This window comes from Esox lucius, chromosome 1 (genome assembly GCF_011004845.1).
Source record: "Esox lucius isolate fEsoLuc1 chromosome 1, fEsoLuc1.pri, whole genome shotgun sequence".
Taxonomy (NCBI): Eukaryota; Metazoa; Chordata; class Actinopteri; order Esociformes; family Esocidae; genus Esox; species Esox lucius.
The window spans coordinates 17,577,183-17,597,381 of record NC_047569.1 but is presented as its reverse complement, the minus strand read 5'-3'; the positions used below and the strand labels follow the sequence as shown (position 1 = coordinate 17,597,381).

The 20,199-nt window shown below is 47.0% G+C and overlaps 1 protein-coding gene across 13 annotated transcripts in view; it reads right to left on the bottom strand.

The window, feature by feature from the left end:
- Positions 1-20,199, bottom strand: part of myo18ab (myosin XVIIIAb) — a 113,075-nt gene that overhangs the window by 58,655 nt on the left and 34,221 nt on the right. For 3 of the 13 annotated variants that reach the window (XM_029120417.2, XM_034293078.1, XM_029120424.2), the window contains 13 exons: positions 12,002-12,089; positions 11,774-11,880; positions 10,795-10,971; positions 9,064-9,274; positions 6,339-6,481; positions 6,136-6,236; positions 5,934-5,997; positions 5,668-5,812; positions 3,983-3,994; positions 2,858-3,031; positions 2,667-2,757; positions 2,216-2,408; positions 1,716-1,802 (listed from right to left, as the gene is read on the bottom strand). In XM_029120417.2, coding sequence (XP_028976250.2) covers positions 1,716-1,802; positions 2,216-2,408; positions 2,667-2,757; positions 2,858-3,031; positions 3,983-3,994; positions 5,668-5,812; positions 5,934-5,997; positions 6,136-6,236; positions 6,339-6,481; positions 9,064-9,274; positions 10,795-10,971; positions 11,774-11,880; positions 12,002-12,089 — 1,593 coding nt within the window. Of the gene's footprint in view, positions 1-1,715; positions 1,803-2,215; positions 2,409-2,666; positions 2,758-2,857; positions 3,032-3,982; positions 3,995-5,667; positions 5,813-5,933; positions 5,998-6,135; positions 6,237-6,338; positions 6,482-9,063; positions 9,275-10,794; positions 10,972-11,773; positions 11,881-12,001; positions 12,090-13,890; positions 13,957-14,981; positions 15,129-15,901; positions 15,965-16,190; positions 16,302-17,448; positions 18,847-20,199 lie in introns of those variants that run through there. The other 10 variants (XM_029120413.2, XM_029120423.2, XM_029120402.2 and 7 more) reach the window with 9 other exon arrangements.

The following is a 20,199-nucleotide window of genomic DNA, read 5'->3' as shown; positions in this document are numbered from 1 at the left end:
TCCACGTCTTCGTCGTTACAAAGCAGTTGTAAAGATTCGGTCCTGGGGAGTGGAGGATATAGAAACCTCTTGGACTGAGCACTTTGATAATGAATGGTGTTATTAGTGTCACAGAGAGTGCAGAGACACCTCTTTGATGGGATAATTACACCTTTATGTGGAGGGCGCAGGCAATGCTAGGTGGTAAGAGTTCTGACAGGACGGGAGATTTTGAAAGTGTTCAGGCACTTCACAGCTAGGCTTTCTATACTGTGAAGTGTACATACAGTGGGGAGAACAAGTATTTGATACTCTGCCTTTTTTTTAATAGGTTTTCCTACTTACAAAGCATGTAGAGGTAATTTTTGTGTGTGGACAGGTGTCTTTTATACAGGTAACAAGTTCAAACAGGTTCAGTTAATACAGGTAATGAGTGGAGAACAGGAGGGCTTCTTAAAAAAAAATTAACATGTCTGTGAGAGCCGGAATTCTTACTGGTTGGTAGGTGATCAAATACTTATGTCATCCAATAAAATGCAAATTAATTACTTAAAAATCATACAATGTGTTTTTCTGCATTTTTGTTTTAGATTCTGTTTCTCACAGTTGAAGTGTACCTATGATAACAATTACAGACTTCTACATGCTTTGTAAGTGGAAAAACCTGCAAAATCAACAGTGTATCAAAGACTTGTTCTACCCCCTGTATCTCTTTCATTTCTGAGATATGTACATTTCTGTTAGTTTCTGCTAGGCTTGTAGCTCTGTTTCTCTGTTCTTGAAGTATGTACATTTCTGTTAGTTTCTGCTTGGCTTGTAGCTCTGTTTCTCTGTTCTTGAAGTATGTACAGTTCTGTAAGTTTCTGCTAAGCTTGTAGCTCTGTTTCTCTGTTTGCAATGTATATACATTTCTGTTAGTTTCTGCTAGGCTTGTAGCTGTTTCTCTGTTCATGGGGTATGTACAGTTCTGTAAGTTTTTGCTAGACTCCTACAGAATATATTTTTCTTGGCACATGATGTATGTATATTTCAGTTTTTTTCAGTTTGGCTTGTAGCTCTTTTTCTCTGTTCACGATGTATGTATCTCTTGGTTTCTGCTGGTTTAAAAGGTATGTCGCTGGTTCAATGCTGTTAGTGTGTTTGTCTGACTTATTGCCTTTTTGGCCCTGTATAACCTTGCACTCATTCAATGATATACACACAAGAGCTTTTTACTCTTGTCCCAACTTTTAAATACATTTCTGTCACCCCATTCAATTTTGATCTAATCCTTGTTAAAGCCTCTTTCGTGGGCCAATACACATTAATGCAACCCATTCCTGTTAAGAGTACTTGCCCTAAAGAGTAGTCTCATAAATAAAGGTAATTGGATGGCTTTGCACTGAGAAGCCGACCATGACTGAAAAAGCCTGTCAACTCATTCAAGGGGAAACAAATCAAACTTGACTGCAATTAATATATTCCAAAGATTCCATGAATGAAATAGCTGGAATAAAAGAAAAAAAAAATCTAATGGAAAGTTAATTGGATAGTGCTAATAGCCTGACACAGCTTACAAACAGTAATTTGTCTTGACAGTATCAAAAAGTTAATGACTTAATTTATAGTAAGGAGCCCTATCATTGACAAAGAAAAAAGGTTAGGGAATATGTTCGGCACGCTACATGCAGAAATCCAGGATGAGGTCCAATCCGAAAAGTGAACATGCAAAAGACATACAGTGAGATTTTCCTTACCAGCGCTTGGGTTGATGCTTGATCTATAGCCGCTACAGACATTGAGGTACTGGACTCTATGTCATCTAATGCCAGCTCTATATTTTCCTACATGGGAACAGAGGTTTGCTTAGGTTACCTAATGATTGGAGACAGAGGGGTGGTTCAGTTAGTCAGCTACAGTGCGACTGAAATCAGCGATGATCAGGAATAGATCTGCTCGTGGGAGAGCCTTACTGAATGACCTGTTAGACAACTATGACAGCATCTTAAAACAGAAGATCAACATCTGATGTTCTATGTTATTTTCATGACTTTTATAGAGGGAACATTAAAAAACACAGGAACCGTATGTTAATGACATTCACCACATTCTTTCTAGACTGACTCTCCAGGAGGGAATTGAAATGATGGGAAGAGAATTTGGGAGTTTTTAATCATTTCTATTATTTTAACACAGTGAAAGTGATATGTGATTGTGAATACAAGGACGCGCTGTGGAGGCCAGTGTTCGTCTGCACCTCTTTGTATCTCTCCAGCTCCTGAACGAAGGTGCGTTCATGAAAGAGCGTCTGCAGGCGCTCCTGGGCGTAGTTGTGACATAGCTCCTCGAAGGTGGCGCCCCGCTGGCGCTTGGCCACGCCAGGGTTCTGGAAGCCAGGGGTGTCCACAATAAGCAGGGAACACAGGGAGTGCTGACTGGACTTCAGAGCTCTGACACACGGACAGATTAAAACAGAGTTACAGACACAACGGATTAGATCGCTACAAGATAATAGAGAGATGGTAATGACAGGGAAAAGGAGAGAGAGAAAGAAAAAGAGAGAGTGGAGACGACGGAGAGGAGAGGATGAGGGAGACACGAACAGAACTGGAGTGAAAGACAGAGACAGAACATGGAAATCAGCGACGTTCAAAGAGACTGAGATAACAAACGAGTAGGAAGAAAGAGGACGGGCGGAGCAGCCAGACCTGTTGACCAGGGAGATAACCAGGGTGAAGAGCTCTGAGTACAGGCTTGATGCCATGGCCTCGAGACACTCCAGAGCTGTGATCTTAGAGCCTGAGGGGGAAAGAGGAAGCAGGAGAAAGACAAAATGATCAGTTGGGAAGAGGCCCTTCGGCTGGACGATTTCATTTGAAACTGATAAACGGCGCCTTACTGGAGCTGTCTCCTGTCCCGGCCTCATCTGGGCCCCCACGGAATGAGGTGGACCGCTGCAGGGGCCCCTTGGCCGGATGTTTGAAGATGGAGGAGGACAGCTCCTCCAGGGTGCATCCAAGCAGGTAGGCTGCCTTTTGGGCCCACTCATGACGAGCAAACTGCTTACGGCCGGCTAGAGACCCAGACAGAATATACACAGTCAGAAGATCCAATCACAGGCTATTAGAATGAAATCAATGATCTCTACCTTATTATAGCACCGTCATAAAAGCATTCATCGGTTGGAGCATGTTTTTCTCATCACAGGAACTGTATTGTTACTGGTAGGTGTTTTAAATGGGGTTAAATACCAACAATTATATTTTTCAAGCTTTCAGGAATTACGTCTGGTAGACTGGAAGAACTGAACCACCCTGAGAGTACACTGCTAGTCACTGTTAGCTGGTCCGACAAGAACTCTCTGATTCCCCACTGACTATGTGTGGTGAATCACCCCACTGTTTCCTGGAGCGTGTTCAAAGTCACAACGATTCAAGCAATGTGTTCACCTGTGACCTCTAATCAAACAACCTGCTGCCTCAGACGTAGCCCAAGAAGAACAGCTCTGTTTCCGAACAGAGAGTTTGCATGTAGACAATAGAAATAATGTTCTAACACAAACAACACAACCGTTTCCCGCTGGGCAGGCTACAAACCAGACATGTTCAAATGAAGCAACTTTGCTTTTATTTAGGGCCTGGATTCTAACAAGCCACATAGAGAGACAACAGGCTGAGAGCATTAAAGGACAACAACGTTCTGAACCCCTCCTACCCAGCTTTATCTCAGAGACAGAAACACATTGTCATTAAGGCAAAAGTGAGGGACAAAGAGATATAGAGAAAGAGACGGTAAGAGAGAGAGAAAAAGAAATGGAGGGTGAGAGGGAGACAGAGGGAGGTAGAGAAAGAAAGCTAGATATGAGGACAGAAAAGGAGAGGGACAAAAAACAATAAAAATGCTAATGACAAAGGGTCTGGGGAAAAACGATAAAGGCCTTAAAAAAGACGACATATCAACAAGAACAAAAAGGAAGAAAAAAGAAAGGAAAACAGAATGGTTTTAATGTTTGTTTTTCCATTACCTTCATCAGCCTCTGCATGTAAAGAGCGCAGCATGCAAACATGCAAGTAGAGAGAAGACGGTTTAGACACACAGTTCATGTTATAACAACTGACATTTATCACTGGAAAACAAACATGGTATAGAGATAACAACATTTGAGGCACATCCAAGACCAGCTCTGGTTCTGGGGAGAGAGTGGCACTGGTTCTGGGGAGAGAGCGGCTCTGGTTCTGGGGAGAGAGTGGCATTGCTTTGGTCCTGGAGAGACTAGCTTTAGTCCTGGAGAGACTAGCTTTAGTCCTGGAGAGCTGTTGTTCACTGCAACGGCATGTTTAATATAATGGCACTGATATCTACTAATTGTATTGTTTTCAAATTAGATAGCAAATAGATTTGCAGGTGTGTTTGTGCTGGGCAGGAACAAAAGCCTGCAGTCCCATAAGATGGGAGCTGGCCTCCGCCCACAGTACAGAGAACACTGCTAGGGAGGTTGGTTTAAATCACCTCTGCCAAAAGGTAGCTAGAGAAAATAATCCTTCCTTCAAAAGCCTTCATCTTCTGAACAGGTATGTAACAGAGGATATTACAGTGTGAAGTGAAGTGTTAAATAGATGGATGGAGGCTAATCCTCTGGTTCCAACAGCGCGGATCACGCCACAGCATCATGCCATGTACACACTGCCCTCTGCTGGTGGGACCAACACCTGCTGGAAAACCAATCAGCTAAAGACACTGGTAGGAGCACAGAGGAGTTGTAAGAAAGAGGAGGGAGGGAGGGAGAGAAAGATAGAATGGGAGAGGGAAAGAAAGAGGGAGAGAGACAGAGGAAAAGAGAGAGAGGAAATGGGGTACAGAGGCCATGGAGGAGTCTGCAGTATAATGAAGTGGATGGGATAAGAAGACTGTAGACATAAAGGACACACTGCAGACACACCAAAGACACACAAAAGACACACAAAAGACACACTGCAGACACACCAAAGACACACCAAAGACACACCAAAGACACACTGCAGATACACTGCAGACACACCAAAGACACACCGTAGACACACCAAAAACACACTACCCTCTATCTGTCTTTATTAGCTCAGCAGAAATGTCCACACACATCAACACTCAACATCGTGAAGAAATGAAATCACTTCAGAGAACTGCACAGCGAGAGCTCCTCTCTCCGAGGCCTAATGAACGGCTCGGCGTGTTCGCCTGCTCATATCCTTCAACTTGTTATTTAATTAAGCATCTCGGGGATGAGACGCGGAATGTAATTTAGGACACCATCCCGCCTCGTTTGAATATGGGTTTCTTATTCCTGGGAAATAACACACAGACACACTTACAGAATGGGGGGGGGGGGGGGGGGGTTGGGGGTGCATTTTGTGTCACTATTCTAATAGTCAGATATTAGAGCAGAAGCTTTAAATCCTGACTGATCACTGCACTTCTGTGTGTTGTTAATATGTTCATAAATGGATTTACAGTTTAATGTTAGACAGCACATACACACATATAGTGTACACATATACACACGAATAAACATACACACACACATATTAGTTCTGTTGTTTTTCAGAGCTTATTCACAGGTGCTTGATAAGAGCAGTAAACATCGAGAGGAAGCGGCCGGTCGGTAACAGTGGCTCGTTGGGGCCCAGCTGAGATGGCCAGTGAGGTGAAGGTAGGGGCCCTTGGGGTCCTTACCTTTAGTGGCCCCTGCAGCCCCCAGGTGGTAGATGGACCCCAGGATGAACCACAGAGCCTTCTGCTCCTCCGCTGCCACGCCCAACACCTTCATGGCTGCCTGCAGCTTGATGAACTGCTGAGACAACTTCTGCTTGTCCTCTGGCTGCATTGGGGGGGGCGGGGGGGGCAGTTATATACAGTACAGCAGACGCTTTTCCCGTCCCTCAGAAAAGGGCATATTATATACAGTACATCTTAAAATAACAGTGACAACTGCATTTCACCTTGGTCTGAGGCACTATTCCAAAGGCACTGTTCTCCGCAAAGTGGTTGAAGTGCAGCTCCGTCCTGACAGCAATCGGGGGGAAATAATACGGGTCAAACGCCGGGAAATAACCACCGTATGCCACAGGGTTAATAAGAGAACGGCTGTTCTGCCACCGGCTGGTTCCATCCGGGTGGAGAGGCGGTGGAGGCGGGGCTTACCTCAGGGTGCTGTCGGCTCCGGCCATCATGTAGTAGAACACGTTGAAACTGGACTCAGCCTCTGGACGCTTGGTCACTCTCAGCTTCTCCAGGAGCATGGTCTGGAGTACATGAAGCACAGCGAGTTCTGTGGTGGGTCCCATGTGATGTGTGTTGTGGGTGTGTGTGTGTGTGTGTGTGTGTGTGTGTGTGTTACTGCCTACCTGTATGGATGCGGAGGCCACCTGGCCAGCCTGGTCAAAGTCCAGAGAGACGATCTGGGAGAAGCGACTGGCGTTGGAGTTCATTGAGGTGGAGCTGTTTCCAAAAGCCTCCAGGATGGTGTAGACTGCCTGCCACTTCTCCGCTGCGGGGAGAGACAAAGAACAGGCTGAATGAACACACTGAAACAGGGTGAATGTCTCCTGGTAACTGGACCAGGATGAGGTGAGACAAAGAACAGGCTGAATGAACACACTGATACAGGGTGAATGTCTCCTGGTAACTGGACCAGGATGAGGTGAGACAAAGAACGGGCTGAATGAACACACTGATACAGGGTGAATGTCTCCTGGTAACTGGACCAGGATGAGGTGAGACAAAGAACAGGCTGAATGAACACACTGATACAGGGTGAATGTCTCCTGGTAACTGGACCAGGATGAGGTGAGACAAAGAACAGGCTGAATGAACACACTGATACAGGGTGAATGTCTCCTGGTAACTGGACCAGGATGAGGTGAGACAAAGAACAGGCTGAATGAACACACTGATACAGGGTGAATGTCTCCTGGTAACTGGACCAGGATGAGGTGAGACAAAGAACAGGCTGAATGAACACACTGATACAGGGTGAATGTCTCCTGGTAACTGGACCAGGATGAGGTGAGACAAAGAACAGGCTGAATGAACACACTGATACAGGGTGAATGTCTCCTGGTAACTGGACCAGGATGAGGTGAGACAAAGAACAGGCTGAATGAACACACTGATACAGGGTGAATGTCTCCTGGTAACTGGACCAGGATGAGGTGAGACAAAGAACAGGCTGAATGAACACACTGATACAGGGTGAATGTCTCCTGGTAACTGGACCAGGATGAGGTGAGACAAAGAACAGGCTGAATGAACACACTGATACAGGGTGAATGTCTCCTGGTAACTGGACCAGGATGAGGAGAGACAAAGAACAGGCTGAATGAACACACTGATACAGGGTGAATGTCTCCTGGTAACTGGACCAGGATGAGGACATCTTGAGGCAGAAATCATGAAACCCCGGACAACGTAGGTTCAAAACCGCATGGATTGTTTGACTCTGAACTGAGACAAAGGGACTTAAGTATTTGAAGGAGTTGGTTGTTCTTAGAGCAGAGAACTGCATATACCTACATCTGGAATGGCGAAAACATGCATCAGCTTTGTCAGCCACTAAGGATGGTAAGTTGTGATCTCTACACATCGTTATTACTCAGAGGCACCTGCAGGAAAGGGACAGTTCCCTAAAAAGGAATTCTGATTGTATCCTGGGCTAGTGGCTGGATGGACGGGGGATGGACAGTGATTGGATGGGGGATGGATGGGGGATGGATGGGGGATGGATGGTGATGGATGGGGGATGGATGGGGGATGGACGGTGATGGATGGGGGATGGACGGTGATGGATGGGGGATGGACAGTGATTGGACGGGGGATGGATGGGGAATGAATGGGGGATGGATGGTGATGGATGGGGGATGGATGGGGGATGGACGGTGATGGATGGGGGATGGACGGTGATGGACGGGGGATGGACAGTGATTGGACGGGGGATGGATGGGGGATGGATGGGGGATGAATGGGGGATGGATGGTGATGGATGGGGGATGGATGGGGGATGGACGGTGATGGATGGGGGATGGACGGTGATGGACGGGGGATGGATGGGGGATGAATGGGAGATGGACAGGGGATGGACGGGGGACAGGGGATGTCTGGGGGATGGACAGGGGATGGACGGGGGACAGGGGATGGATGGGAGATGGACAGGGGATGGACGGTGATGGATGGGGGATGGATGGGGGATGGATGGGGGATGGACGGTGATGGATGGGGGATGGATGGGGGATGAATGGGAGATGGACAGGGGATGGACGGGGGACAGGGGATGTCTGGGGGATGGACAGGGGACGGACGGGGTATGGACAGGGTATGGACAGGGTATGTCTGGAACACTCGTTAGGCCATTTCAGCTTACCAAGACAAGCTGTGGAACTTTGATAAGCTCCGTTAATTCTCCACCAGCTCCACAGGGTATTATTAGGGGCTCCCCTCATCCATCACACATAATCACAGGCCAACCTGGAACAACCTGGAAGCCAGCAACCATCAATCCTAAAAACCCAAGTTTGGAAGCCGGTCTCCATCAAGCTGCCTCTCGCCTCCTGCTCTCCCCACAGTCCTGTGAACAGCCACTTCACCCCGTGCCTCCTCCTCTAGCTGACGGGTGTATTGGAACTGTCCCTTATCTTACCTCCCAGACCAGAACACACCTACACACCTACAGGGTCCATTAACAGGGCCTATGTGTGCTGTCTCAGCCATTAGTGGACAATGATCTAATCAGTGAAAACTGAGTTTATGTCCTCGGTAGATATCGTACACGCACAAGACGTGTGGAGCCATTCCTGGATGGACGTCATTAGTTATTAGGCCATTAGGAGCAATTACTTACAGAGTAATTAAGTGAATTAAAGCCCCGTGCTCATCAGGCGACACTGAAGTAATTAAGCCACCAACTCCGACCAACCTAATTCCAAGGTGTATAAAATAGTCCTAGAAAATTCTTTATATTTATGTATTCATTTTCCTCAACAGCTGACTGGACAACAAATGCCTCAATACGGTCTCTCTGGGCGGGGCTGTCGAGTGGTCGTCTCCAGGACGCCATCAAGGCTGAGGCTGTCTCACCAGAGAAGATCTTCCCGGTGCTGCCAGCGATGGAGACCAGATACTGGACCAGGTGCTGACAGTTGGTGGTCTTGCCACTGCCGCTCTTCCCCAGGAGAACGATGGACTGGTCCTGGCGGGTGGTCAGCAGGTTCCGATAAGCCGACTGAGCCACGCCGTAGATGTGAGGGGCTGTGTCCTCCCTCCGGCACCCCTTAAACATGTGCATCACCTGGGGGAGCCGAGAGAGGAGAGATGGCGTTGGATGACTTAGTCATGGTCTATTTTTCCCCTGACTGAATTATTTTAGTACACATTAAATACACATAAGCTAATTAACCAAATACCATGTAATATACTCACACTTATGATTACAATATCACACGTTTATCAATATCACATAACTTAAATAAGTTTTTGTTATTTTTCTTTTTTTTATTTAAATCTTTGACATTATTATACTATCATTTGTACGTCTTTATCAGTTTTTTCCTTCTCATTTGTCTTTAACAACTGTGGCCTTGACATTGATGCTAATAAAACAAATCTGAATTTGGAATGGAGGGATAAATATTGTAATTTATATTTGAAAGGTATTCGAATTGTTTGTTTATTGATTAAGTTTGATAATTGGAAAATATGTGAAGATTGTTGATGTCAATGAAACATCGAATGGTTTAGAAAATAGGGCAAAATTATAGACAGGGAATTAATTATCTTGGCACTCATAACTTGATAACTCCGGATAAATAGAGTTAATTAATTAACTCATAACTTATTTTTGGAGAGACTATCTCCTGATAAATAGAGTTAATTCATTAATTATTAACTTGTTTTTGGAGAGACAATCTCCTAATAAATAGTTAATTCATCACATTTATTATCTCCTTATCACCGTTACTAGAAAAATAGAAAAATGATTAGAAAATTGAGGATACTCCTTGTTATTTTGGTCATTCTGTCAAGCTGTAAAACTTGGCGAAACCCATCACAGCTACTATCAGTGTTCCTAGTTCATGCTCTATTTTCTGGGCCAGCAGGCGATCGACCAATCACGTTCAGGTTGTCATGCTGTGCTGTGCGGTTGCTAATCCCTTCAAACAATGCTGACAACGAAAAGACTTCCAGGGCTGGATGCCTTTCCAACGGTATCTGAAAAGTCCTTCACTTTCCCCTCCATGCATCACCAACCAGTCCCCCGCCTGCTTCACAACCAGCTCTGATGGTTTAGCGCTCACATCGGAAGCAGTCGAAATATACCCAAAGTTGTGCTGTGTGTGTGTGTGTATTGAAGTATGTGTATATGTATGTTGTGGTGGGTGTGGTGTGGTGTGTGTCTGTGTATGTCGTGGTGTGTGTGTGTTTCTGTTGCCCTCATATCCCCACATTCCCAGCGAAGCGGCCTCTTCCATGGTCTACTGTAGAGGGGTTCCACTGTGACCGAATAGTTAAGTAGATATTACAGCCTAAAGGGCTCCTCTCTCCTGTCACCTCTAAATCTCATTAGGATAATAGGATTGTGCCTTAATGCAACCCTCCTAATCATCTGGCCTGTATTAATGACTCCGACCGCCTCTCCTTAATGGGAAAAAAGACCATATCGTATCAAGGAAAACACACAGCAGGAAGTAGGAAGGAGTCGAACAGCATGCATGACTCAACACATGGAGAATCAGGTGAATGGAGTGGCACCAGAATGTTCTCAGGGGACATATGAAATGTGTGTCGGGGGCTTCCGCTGTGTGAGGTCACCTTCTCGGAGTACATGGAGGGTGTGCTGAGGGGATTGATGATGACCATGTTGGGCCCGGCGTGGGTGTGGATCAGGTTGCCTCCGTAGCGTTGGCGTAGCGAGTGCATCACGCTGGACTCATTGAGGTACTGCAGCGAGGCCAGGTCCTCGGAGCGGTCAGACGACGGGGGGTTGGCCTGGAACACAAGCAAAGGTCAAAGGCGGTCAGTGAACCGTGGAGTGGTACTGTGAACTCCCGGCCGTGGGAAAGCATTGTCTGCGGTTGGGCACATACACACACTCCCCATCTCCATGACACATCGTGACTGGACACCAGGAACAGGCTGCCAAGTCTTTGAGGCTTTTCAAACAGATGTCTCCCTCCAACCTCAGACCAACTTCAGAAATTACTTAATCAAACAGATGGTTGAAACAGTACATTAAATGGCAACAACGCCGTGAAAACACTAACTGTCCAAAGTCACCCTCATTATCAGCTCACCTAAGAACAGTTTCATGACTTTGCTGGAACACCAGGAGTTTCTTTTTGGCCCGGTTAAAGCGGAGCACACTGGGTCAAGGTCTGGAAGACAGCATGCTGCCAAAGGCCGGAGGGCTTTGGTGTTTGGTGCCAGCGTCCTATCAGAAACATGCCGGCGATCGGTCGGGGGGGTTGACCTCACCTGATGGAGCCCCGCCAAAATGACAGCTGTTCCCCTTAAACTCCCCCCCTATCCAGAGACAAACCCACAATCCCCTAGGCCAGGGGACAGAGTGCGTCCCACAGACCATCTGGGACAGGCACACTCAGATAGACTAACAGGTGCAAAGACCCCCCCTCCCCCCACTACAGTAGTTACCCTACGCGGCCCCCCTCCTGGGGACCGGCCAGCAAACCTGGGTCGGAGTGAGAACCTAAACTCATTGTCATTTGGACCCACAGGGGTCTAGATGCCGTCAGTGTCATTAAGTTCTAATGTGTGTCCCCTCGTCCTGTACCTTCTCCACGTCATCCTCGTCCACGTCCAGTATTGTCCCGTCATGTTCCAGTTTGATCTTCACCTTCCCCTCCGGCACAGAGCCCTCCTCCGTCTTCACGAGGGTAGCTGTGGGCACAAACACGTACAGTCAGGGGGAGATTACAGACCCGCTCCTACGTTTCAACATTGTAAAACCTTCGCCGGGGTCCGAGCTCTGCAGCCCTCCAGGTGGAAGACGGGAACTTACCCAGGGAGAAGCCGTCCTTGTGGACCAGCCATACCTTCTCTGAGCCGTACCAGGCCTGCTCAGCCGCTATCTGCTCCTCTGTCTTCACCTGGAAGAGACGGGACGGGCAGTCAAAAACACAGCGCCACGGTCACCCGCCCGCCGGGTTGCTTTCCCTGGGCTGCTTAAACCGGCCGGGCAGCAGATATCAACCAGTGAGGGACATGAGCTCCGCACACACAAACACACCTCGTCACGTCCAAACCGTTCAGCCGCGCGTTTAGGCCAGCGCTGAGAGCTGACACTATATTGCTGCGCATTGTAACGCCAAAGAGAGCGGTCATGCAGGAGTGGCTCGTAGCAATGAAAGGCAGGGTGCTCGAGAAGCTTCAGTGGAGCGGACAGAGATAAAAACCAGTTAGGAGTTGAAGGGGTCTCGGTTTGCCGATCACTGAGACATTTCTGCGGCTCCGCTCTGCTCAGACCGTTGCCGGGGAAAAGCCTGACCACGCCGCGTTAACACGCTTGACCTTCCCAAAGCCTCGCACACTCCACTGGACATGCTCCTTCAGGCTCCGAGAGCTTGTGTGTGTGTGCGTGTGTGTGTGGGGGGGAGGTGCTCGTGCTTGCACGTGTCTGTGTGTGTGTGACAGAGCAGAAGGCAGTGAAATCGGACGGTTAACATGAACTAGTGACTTGAATCAGCACAAAACAACGTTGGCCGCAGGGTTGGGGCCAACTCCAATTTGTTTCCAGTCAATTCAAAAACGGACCTAAACGCCAATTCAAAGCCAAGACTCCTCGTTGAACAGCCTTGGAATTCTAGTGTACTTACTGAAATGACCGGAAACAGAATTGATCCCAAACCCTGGAGCACATCGGTGTCAAACAGGTGGAGGTAGTGGGAGGGTGAGTGGAATGAGCACGCTGTCCACACAGTAACACAACCACACAGGGTGCCAGGGATTCACCATATTCCCCAGGATGGTAACAACATAGGAACAGCATAGGGAAGGAGACTGTGTGAATGTCCCACTCAGTATCAAATGGAGGCATATATCACCTATGTCCTAATCATTCATTATCATCCAGAATCAGCCCGTTATTTAGTATCATTAATGGAAAACTGCAGGACTGCAAAAAAAACTAGATGAGATATAATGATAGGACTGATTCTCTAGAATCCAAATCTATGAGGACATCTTCAAATCCAAATCTATGAGGACATCTTCAAATCCAAATCTTTGAGGACATCTTCAAATCCAAATCTTTGAGGACATCTTCAAATCCAAATCTTTGAGGACATCTTCAAATCCAAATCTTTGAGGTCATCTTCTAATCCAAATCTATGAGGACATCTTCTAATCCAAATCTATGAGGACATCTTCTAATCCAAATCTATGAGGACATCTTCTAATCCAAATCTATGAGGACATCTAATCCAAATCTATGAGGACATCTTCTAATCCAAATCTATGAGGACATCTTCTAATCCAAATCTATGTGGACATCTTCTAATTCAAATCTATGAGGACATCTTCTAATCCAAATCTATGAGGACATCTTCTAATCCAAATCTATGAGGACATCTTCTAATCCAAATCTATGAGGACATCTTCTAATCCAAATCTATGTGGACATCTTCTAATCCAAATCTATGTGGACATCTTCTAATCCAAATCTATGAGAATTCTAAGGCGATTCCTCCGAGGAGAGTTAGAGTTAAGTGTTGGGCTGGATGGGTAAAGGGCCGCGGGTGTCTGTGTAGAAACGGTACAGATGTGAAGGGGAAACGGTGGTACAGGACACTGCAGACACACTCTACACAAAGGGAACAGGGCCCTCCAGGCGTCAGTGGTGGGAGTGCTGAAGTGGGGGTGGATCACACACAGGCACAGCAAAGGCCAGACCTTGTGTTGTTGGGCGGCGGCGTGACACGCCTGAAGGATGGCCACGGGGTCCTCGTCCACCTGCCCCTGGAGGACGGCGAGCGTGAGGGGGGAGGAGTCAAAAGTCATTGTTAGAGACGGGCTACAGCGGAGAGATGGGTAATATTAAACATCAAGCCACGAGTGGTCATCATCAGGTGGCTGGAAGGGAAGATGTTTAGTAGGGAAGGACAGAGGAAGTGCAAATCCTGTTGGACGGAACACAGCTGGAACCAATCAGTTAACGGGCACTGTCCAGTCAACCAGTTAAACCAGATGACTATGGAATAAGTAAAACAATATGACAAAATATATAAGTTTTACTTCTAAAAAGATTGTGTTTCAAGGCGTATTATTGGAATAGTGTGGGTATATAACGGCCAATTAAAATATTTGTGCAAGAAGACTGATTGTCCAGCTCATCCTCATCCACAAGGAAATGCCAACCACATTTATTTCAATTTAAGCTTTTGCCTCTTCAACATGGTTTGAGTACAAGTGTTCAGAACATTTACTCTTTGAAAGTGAGATTTTCACTGGACAGTTACTGTAAAAACAATAAAAAATGTAAACAGCAAATAATCGACCATTTAAAGCAAGATACGTGATATTGAGCATGAGGCTCTGGGCCTGATGGGATAGACTGAGACTCTGTGAGGGGATCTACATCACCATGACACTTCATGTCATACAGGGGAGACTGAGCAGGCAGGAACACCTGACAGTCATAAATCACATTCAGACGCCAGAACCCCATTTACTGTCATTCACTCACACTGAGACTGAACACCACACGGAGCAAATAAACATGCACATATGTTAGTCAGGGGACCATTCTATTGATCACAGCCATGCTATTGACCAACATTTCTATTTTAACAACCTCTTTCATATACACAGGACATTTCAGAAACAGAAAAGGCACATGGTTAAACAAAAATCAGGCAGGTCATACTCTACGAGAGACTAATAGAAGGTAGTTTGGGGTCTAAACAAAATGAAGGCCAAACACCAAGCAAGATTACATGTCATGTCTCACGAAGACAAGCAAGGTAAAAGGAATTTTGTCTTACGCTCCAACACACCACACGAGCACACACTCCAGCCAGACCGCCAGAGGAGACCCCTGGGGGCCACAGTACCTGAGGGGAGGTCAGGACTGTGGTGGAAGCTGGGCTAGGAGCCGGTGAGGGAGTCAGGGCTGGAACTACTGGATCCAGCTAGCCATTCAACAGACACAGAAAGCCCCAGCCAAGCAGCAATCCGAAAGTGAGAGTGAGAGAGTGACAGAGAGAGAAACTAAATACATGGACTCTTAGATCCAGGAAATGATAGGTGACAAAAGTAAGAAGGACATAAAATAGCAGAAATTACTTCAATGAATAGTGAACTTGTAAATGATGTTGGGTTGTAAAAGGCAACATTCATTTTATTTTATGTTTAGGATTTCATATATTTTTATTTGTCACATAAGGTCCAACCGAAATGTAACTTCCGCTTTTAATCCAAACTCTCAGAATTGGAGAGATGCAGGGAGCTGCCATGATGACCACCCAGGGAGCAATTAGAATGAACTGCCTTGCTCGAGGACAGAACAATAGATGTTTCACCTTGCCTGCTTGGGTTTTCAATCTACAAACTTTTTTGTTTCTGATTAAAACGTTCTAATCGCTAGACCATCTGCCTATGGCCCAACAGACATATTTAATTAAATATGTTTAACAATAAAGACAGATTTAACATCCAGCGAAGAAAAGAAAGGAGAGATGAAGGATAGAACATAGAGAGAAAAAGAGGGCAAGGATGGAGTGATGGAGAGTATGATTGTGTTACTAACAGAAAATAAGCAACTCTAAATCTATGAATGGAGCATTAATCATGTGGCCAGCTAGAGTTAATAACGCAGTCCAGAGGACGAGAGAAAATCTGATTTGGAAATTAAAAAAGATTAAGGACAGAGACAGACAGAATCCAGCAGGAAAGGCAAGATTACAGGCGCAGTGAAGATCCTTTCCAGGCGTCTCTGAGCTTCTTCGGTGGGACTGAGCGGCACCTCCTGGAGGTCAGATTGCCAACAGGTTAAGCTCTGAAACTATCAGGCTAATAAGGTACACTAACTAGCCAGACCTCATTTAACTGTCAATATGGGTTCTTCTCACTGTGACATTTGCGACATGCCATGCCATTCCTGAAGTCACAAACGCACACACACACGCTACAAAACCACACAGTCCTGCAGGCAGGTTTGCTGTGTTACTGCTGTGAGACACACCAACACAAACCTTCTGGGTTATGGCCGGGGCAGTCTTCAATGATACAGCTGATGGGTAGTTCGGTGGTGAAGACTTTTGAATGGGAGCAGAGGGCAGAGGAGAGGCTGTCACAGCCTTCACCTTCAAATGACACAGACACATCCAAGTCCACACATAAAACGAATAGTCCATAATATACTAAATCCAGCCATGCTGAACAAACCATCAACAAATCATGCGGAGGCAGGCATCAAAAGTCTAGCGAAGACAGTGAGCAAATCAAAAGCAGAGGGCCCCTTGAATGTGAATAAACCAGATCCCAATAAACCAGAAAGGCCAAGCAAAACTGCAACTAGCCTCAATAGCAAACTTTAGCAATAGACAACTACATTGAATTCAGATTTCTAACGTAGCGGTCAAAGCCTGCTTGTGGTTGGACAGAAAGTAAACAAAGACCCTGAGAGGCCGGTAATTGGCAAAACACAGCGAGAGTCTAGCAGAGAGTGAACCTTTTTAACATATCTCCCATCTGCAAAATATGTAGATAGTTCTCTTATCCCGGCGCCTGCCACTGTGGCTGCTGAACGACTTTGAACTCTTCTCCCAGAAAGACAATGTCACTATCAATAATTAGCTCTGCGGGTCTCCCGGAACCACGGGCCACAGCGACTGAACATTCCACCCCAATACGCTGTTTCTTGCTTCAGAACCCCATTCCCCCCACGGGCTAACCTCGACAAACAAGGCTTCCAAGCTGCAGACATCAGCAGGGTCTCGGTGGGATGAGGCTGCCGAAAAAAAGAGCTACTGAACTTGTTGTTTGTTTTCAGTGGAAGCCGTCTCAGCAGCTCTGGCATCTCAGAGGAGAATGTTGTGAGGGAAGAGAGCTGCGTGAGACGGGCTACCATCCCCCATCAGAAATTCAGAGAGATGGCGCTGGTATCAGAGAACACAACAAAAGCCTCAGCCCCACGAGACTGCAGCCTTTAACAAACTGAGAAACAAACTAACTTAGTGCAAATGAGAAAGTTCTGGAGGAACAAATTATTTCAATAGGGAGTTGAGTGGCTGGCTGAGAACATTGTTGCCCCAAAATAAAGCCTGAACACTGCTAACAAGTTAACACCTTGCTCACAAGAACTCACCAACATAAGTGAAGTTAGTAAAAAAAATAACACCCACCTAAACATACATAAACAAATAGGATTAGCTTGTGATTTCTGTGCATTAGAAGTGTTTCACACATTGGTCGTAAAAGGGGTCCATGCATGCTAACTGTGGAAAGTACCTCAGGCTTCTTCACGGCTGGCTGTTTGGGCTGCGAGAGGGTACTCTCCTTGGGACTGATGAAAGCTGGAGGAGTGGTAAAGGGCAAGGCCTTGGGGGCTGGGACAAACCCTGGTGGGGGGGTAAAGGGTGAGGCTTTGGGGGCTGGGACAAACCCTACTGGGGGAGTACAGGGTGAGGCTTTGGGGGCTGGGACAAACCCTGCTGGGGGAGTAAAGGGTGAGGCTTTGGGGGCTGGGACAAACCCTGCTGGGGGAGTAATGGGGGAGGCCTGGGTGGGGGGAAATGCTGAAGGAGGAGTAACAGTGGACGCTTTAGCAGAGGGGACAAAACCTGCAGATTTTGAAATGGGGGCAGATTTTCGGGCTGGTATGAAGCCAGGGGGTGGGCAAAGTGGGGTCGATTTTGGTGGTGGGACGAAACACGCTGGGGGAATTGCTGGAGAAGATTTGGGGGCTACAGTGGAAACACCAGGAGTAACAGCAGTGGATTTGGGGGCTGGCACAAACCCAGCAGGTGGAGAAATGGGGACGGATTTTGGTGGTGGGATAAGGCCGGCAGGTGCAGACTTAGAGGCAACCGAGGTCAGATTAGAAGAAGTCAGAGAAACTTTGTCAGGTGCAGCCGACACTGGAGTCATCTCTTTGGAAACTGGCCTGGCTTCATGGCTAGATTGCACCTCAACCAACGTTTCCTCCTTTCTCCCTTCTTTTCCCATGTCTTCCTCTTGCGTTTTTTCAGGCAGCTGATCCTTGCGTACCCGAGGGCGGTCTCTAGTCCTCCCGCGGACCATGAGGTTGGCCAGTCCTGCTGATATATCGTCCTTCTCTTCTGTCTTGATGGTGTCGTGTTTAAAAGAGAACATTGGCACCTTTGGGACCTTAGGGACAGATGTTGGTTCTGGGGCAGATTGAGGTTCAGGAGACAGGAAGTGCTCCTCTTCTGCAGGGAGCACCTTCCTCCCCACTCGACGCACCACCTTCACTACCTTCTTGCGGATAACGCTTTGATCATCATCGTTGTCCTGGTCTGGCTGGCTGCCGTCACCCACAGGCTTAGCTATGCCGTTAGCAGAGCTCCCATTGATGGCGCTACTGCTAACGGCTATGTTGGGCTTGCTGCCTCCGTTCTGCACAGGCTCTGGGCTAATCATGGATGCTCGCCGTGGGTCTGCGCTCCTGAAGCGCTGTGCAGTCGTCTGGGTTGGAGGCTCTGGACTCCTGAAGCGCTCAGGGACCATTACGGTCCCCCGTACCCTGGGTGGCGAAGGGCTCCTGACCCTGAACCCAGGGTGTTGGCAGGTTGATTCAGGGCTTTTGCTGTGGAGAAGGCCCCTGCCAGGCTCCAGACTGGGAACAGACTGGGAGCGGCTGCTCATACTGCCACTGTCACTGTCTGACTACTCACACACCAGAGAAAGAGAGAGCAGAGTAGAGCAGCCAGACATATGAGCACCAGAACAGACTAACCCCAGTATCTACAGAAGGGCTGAGGAACCCTCTTCCTAGAGATGAACCACCCTGTAGATTTTCACGCCAACATAAAATACCTGATTCAGATAGTTAAGGGCCTGGTAAGTTGCTAATAACTAAAATCAGTTGGGCTTAATTAGAGATGAGCTGAAAACCTGAGATGATAGATCTCTAAGAAGAGGATTGGGCAGACCGGGTCTAAACTAAAATGACCCAAAAGGACTAACTCAGTCTTCGGTGTCTACAGTATGAAAACTCTGCTTCCTTTACTGATTTTGTCTGGGTTGCTTGACCGTGTATGTGCGGTTGACCAAGGGGATCACAGGTCCTGGTCATTAGCAGGACTGTGTCCACGGTTTGACAGAGAGGCGTACTGTTATTCTCACCCAGTTGACAACTACATGCCTGGCCAGGTCCTAAAATAGAGCGGCTGGTTGATTTGTAGGTGGTACTGTAGGTGTCGGACTATGACAGCAGAAGTGTCTATCAGGAGTGAGTGGACTCCACCCAATTCTAACAACAGATAGAAATCATGCTAGATATTCCTCACACACTCACACACACACACACACACACACACGGCCCAATGTGACTTCCAACAAGTCTAAGCTGCTGCTGTCCCCCAAGACAATAACCTGGGTGCTGAGGACCCAGCCCCTGGAATGCCAGCAATCTGAGGACTGAACCACAGTGGTTCTGCCTCACTCCCTCATCCTGTCTGCACTGCTGCAGTGTCACTGTTAAAGACACACCGCGCTGCACACAGCCAGGCTCAGCACCGTCTCCCTACAGTGACGGCCAGGGAACTGGGAGAGGGTCAATGTGGCTTGCTGACTCGCTTTCCAAACGAATGCCACTAAGACAATAATCACATGCTTTTGAAGGACAACATGTGACTTAACAAGTTGCTAAAAATGACTATTATAAAAAAGATAAGCCTTCCTTGGGGCGTCAGAAAACTACTTGGAGTATTGTCGGCCAGGAGTTGCTAAATATCTCTCAAATGTGTGCACGTGCCGCATGTTATATTTTTCTGGCAACTCTCAAACAGCCTGACTGTTCATCATTAAGCTATGTTGGGATACGACTGCAACTCAAGCAAGGCTACAGATTCTCCAGGAAAAAATGCAATTATAAGAAAAGCAATTATACTATTTAGAAAGTAATTACAGAAGCCACACACAGTCTGGATCCCTAGGCTTTTGTTGTGAAATTAAAAAGTGTAACTGTCTGTGACGTTACATCTAGAATAGAATAATATCTCCGCTCTTCCACATTGT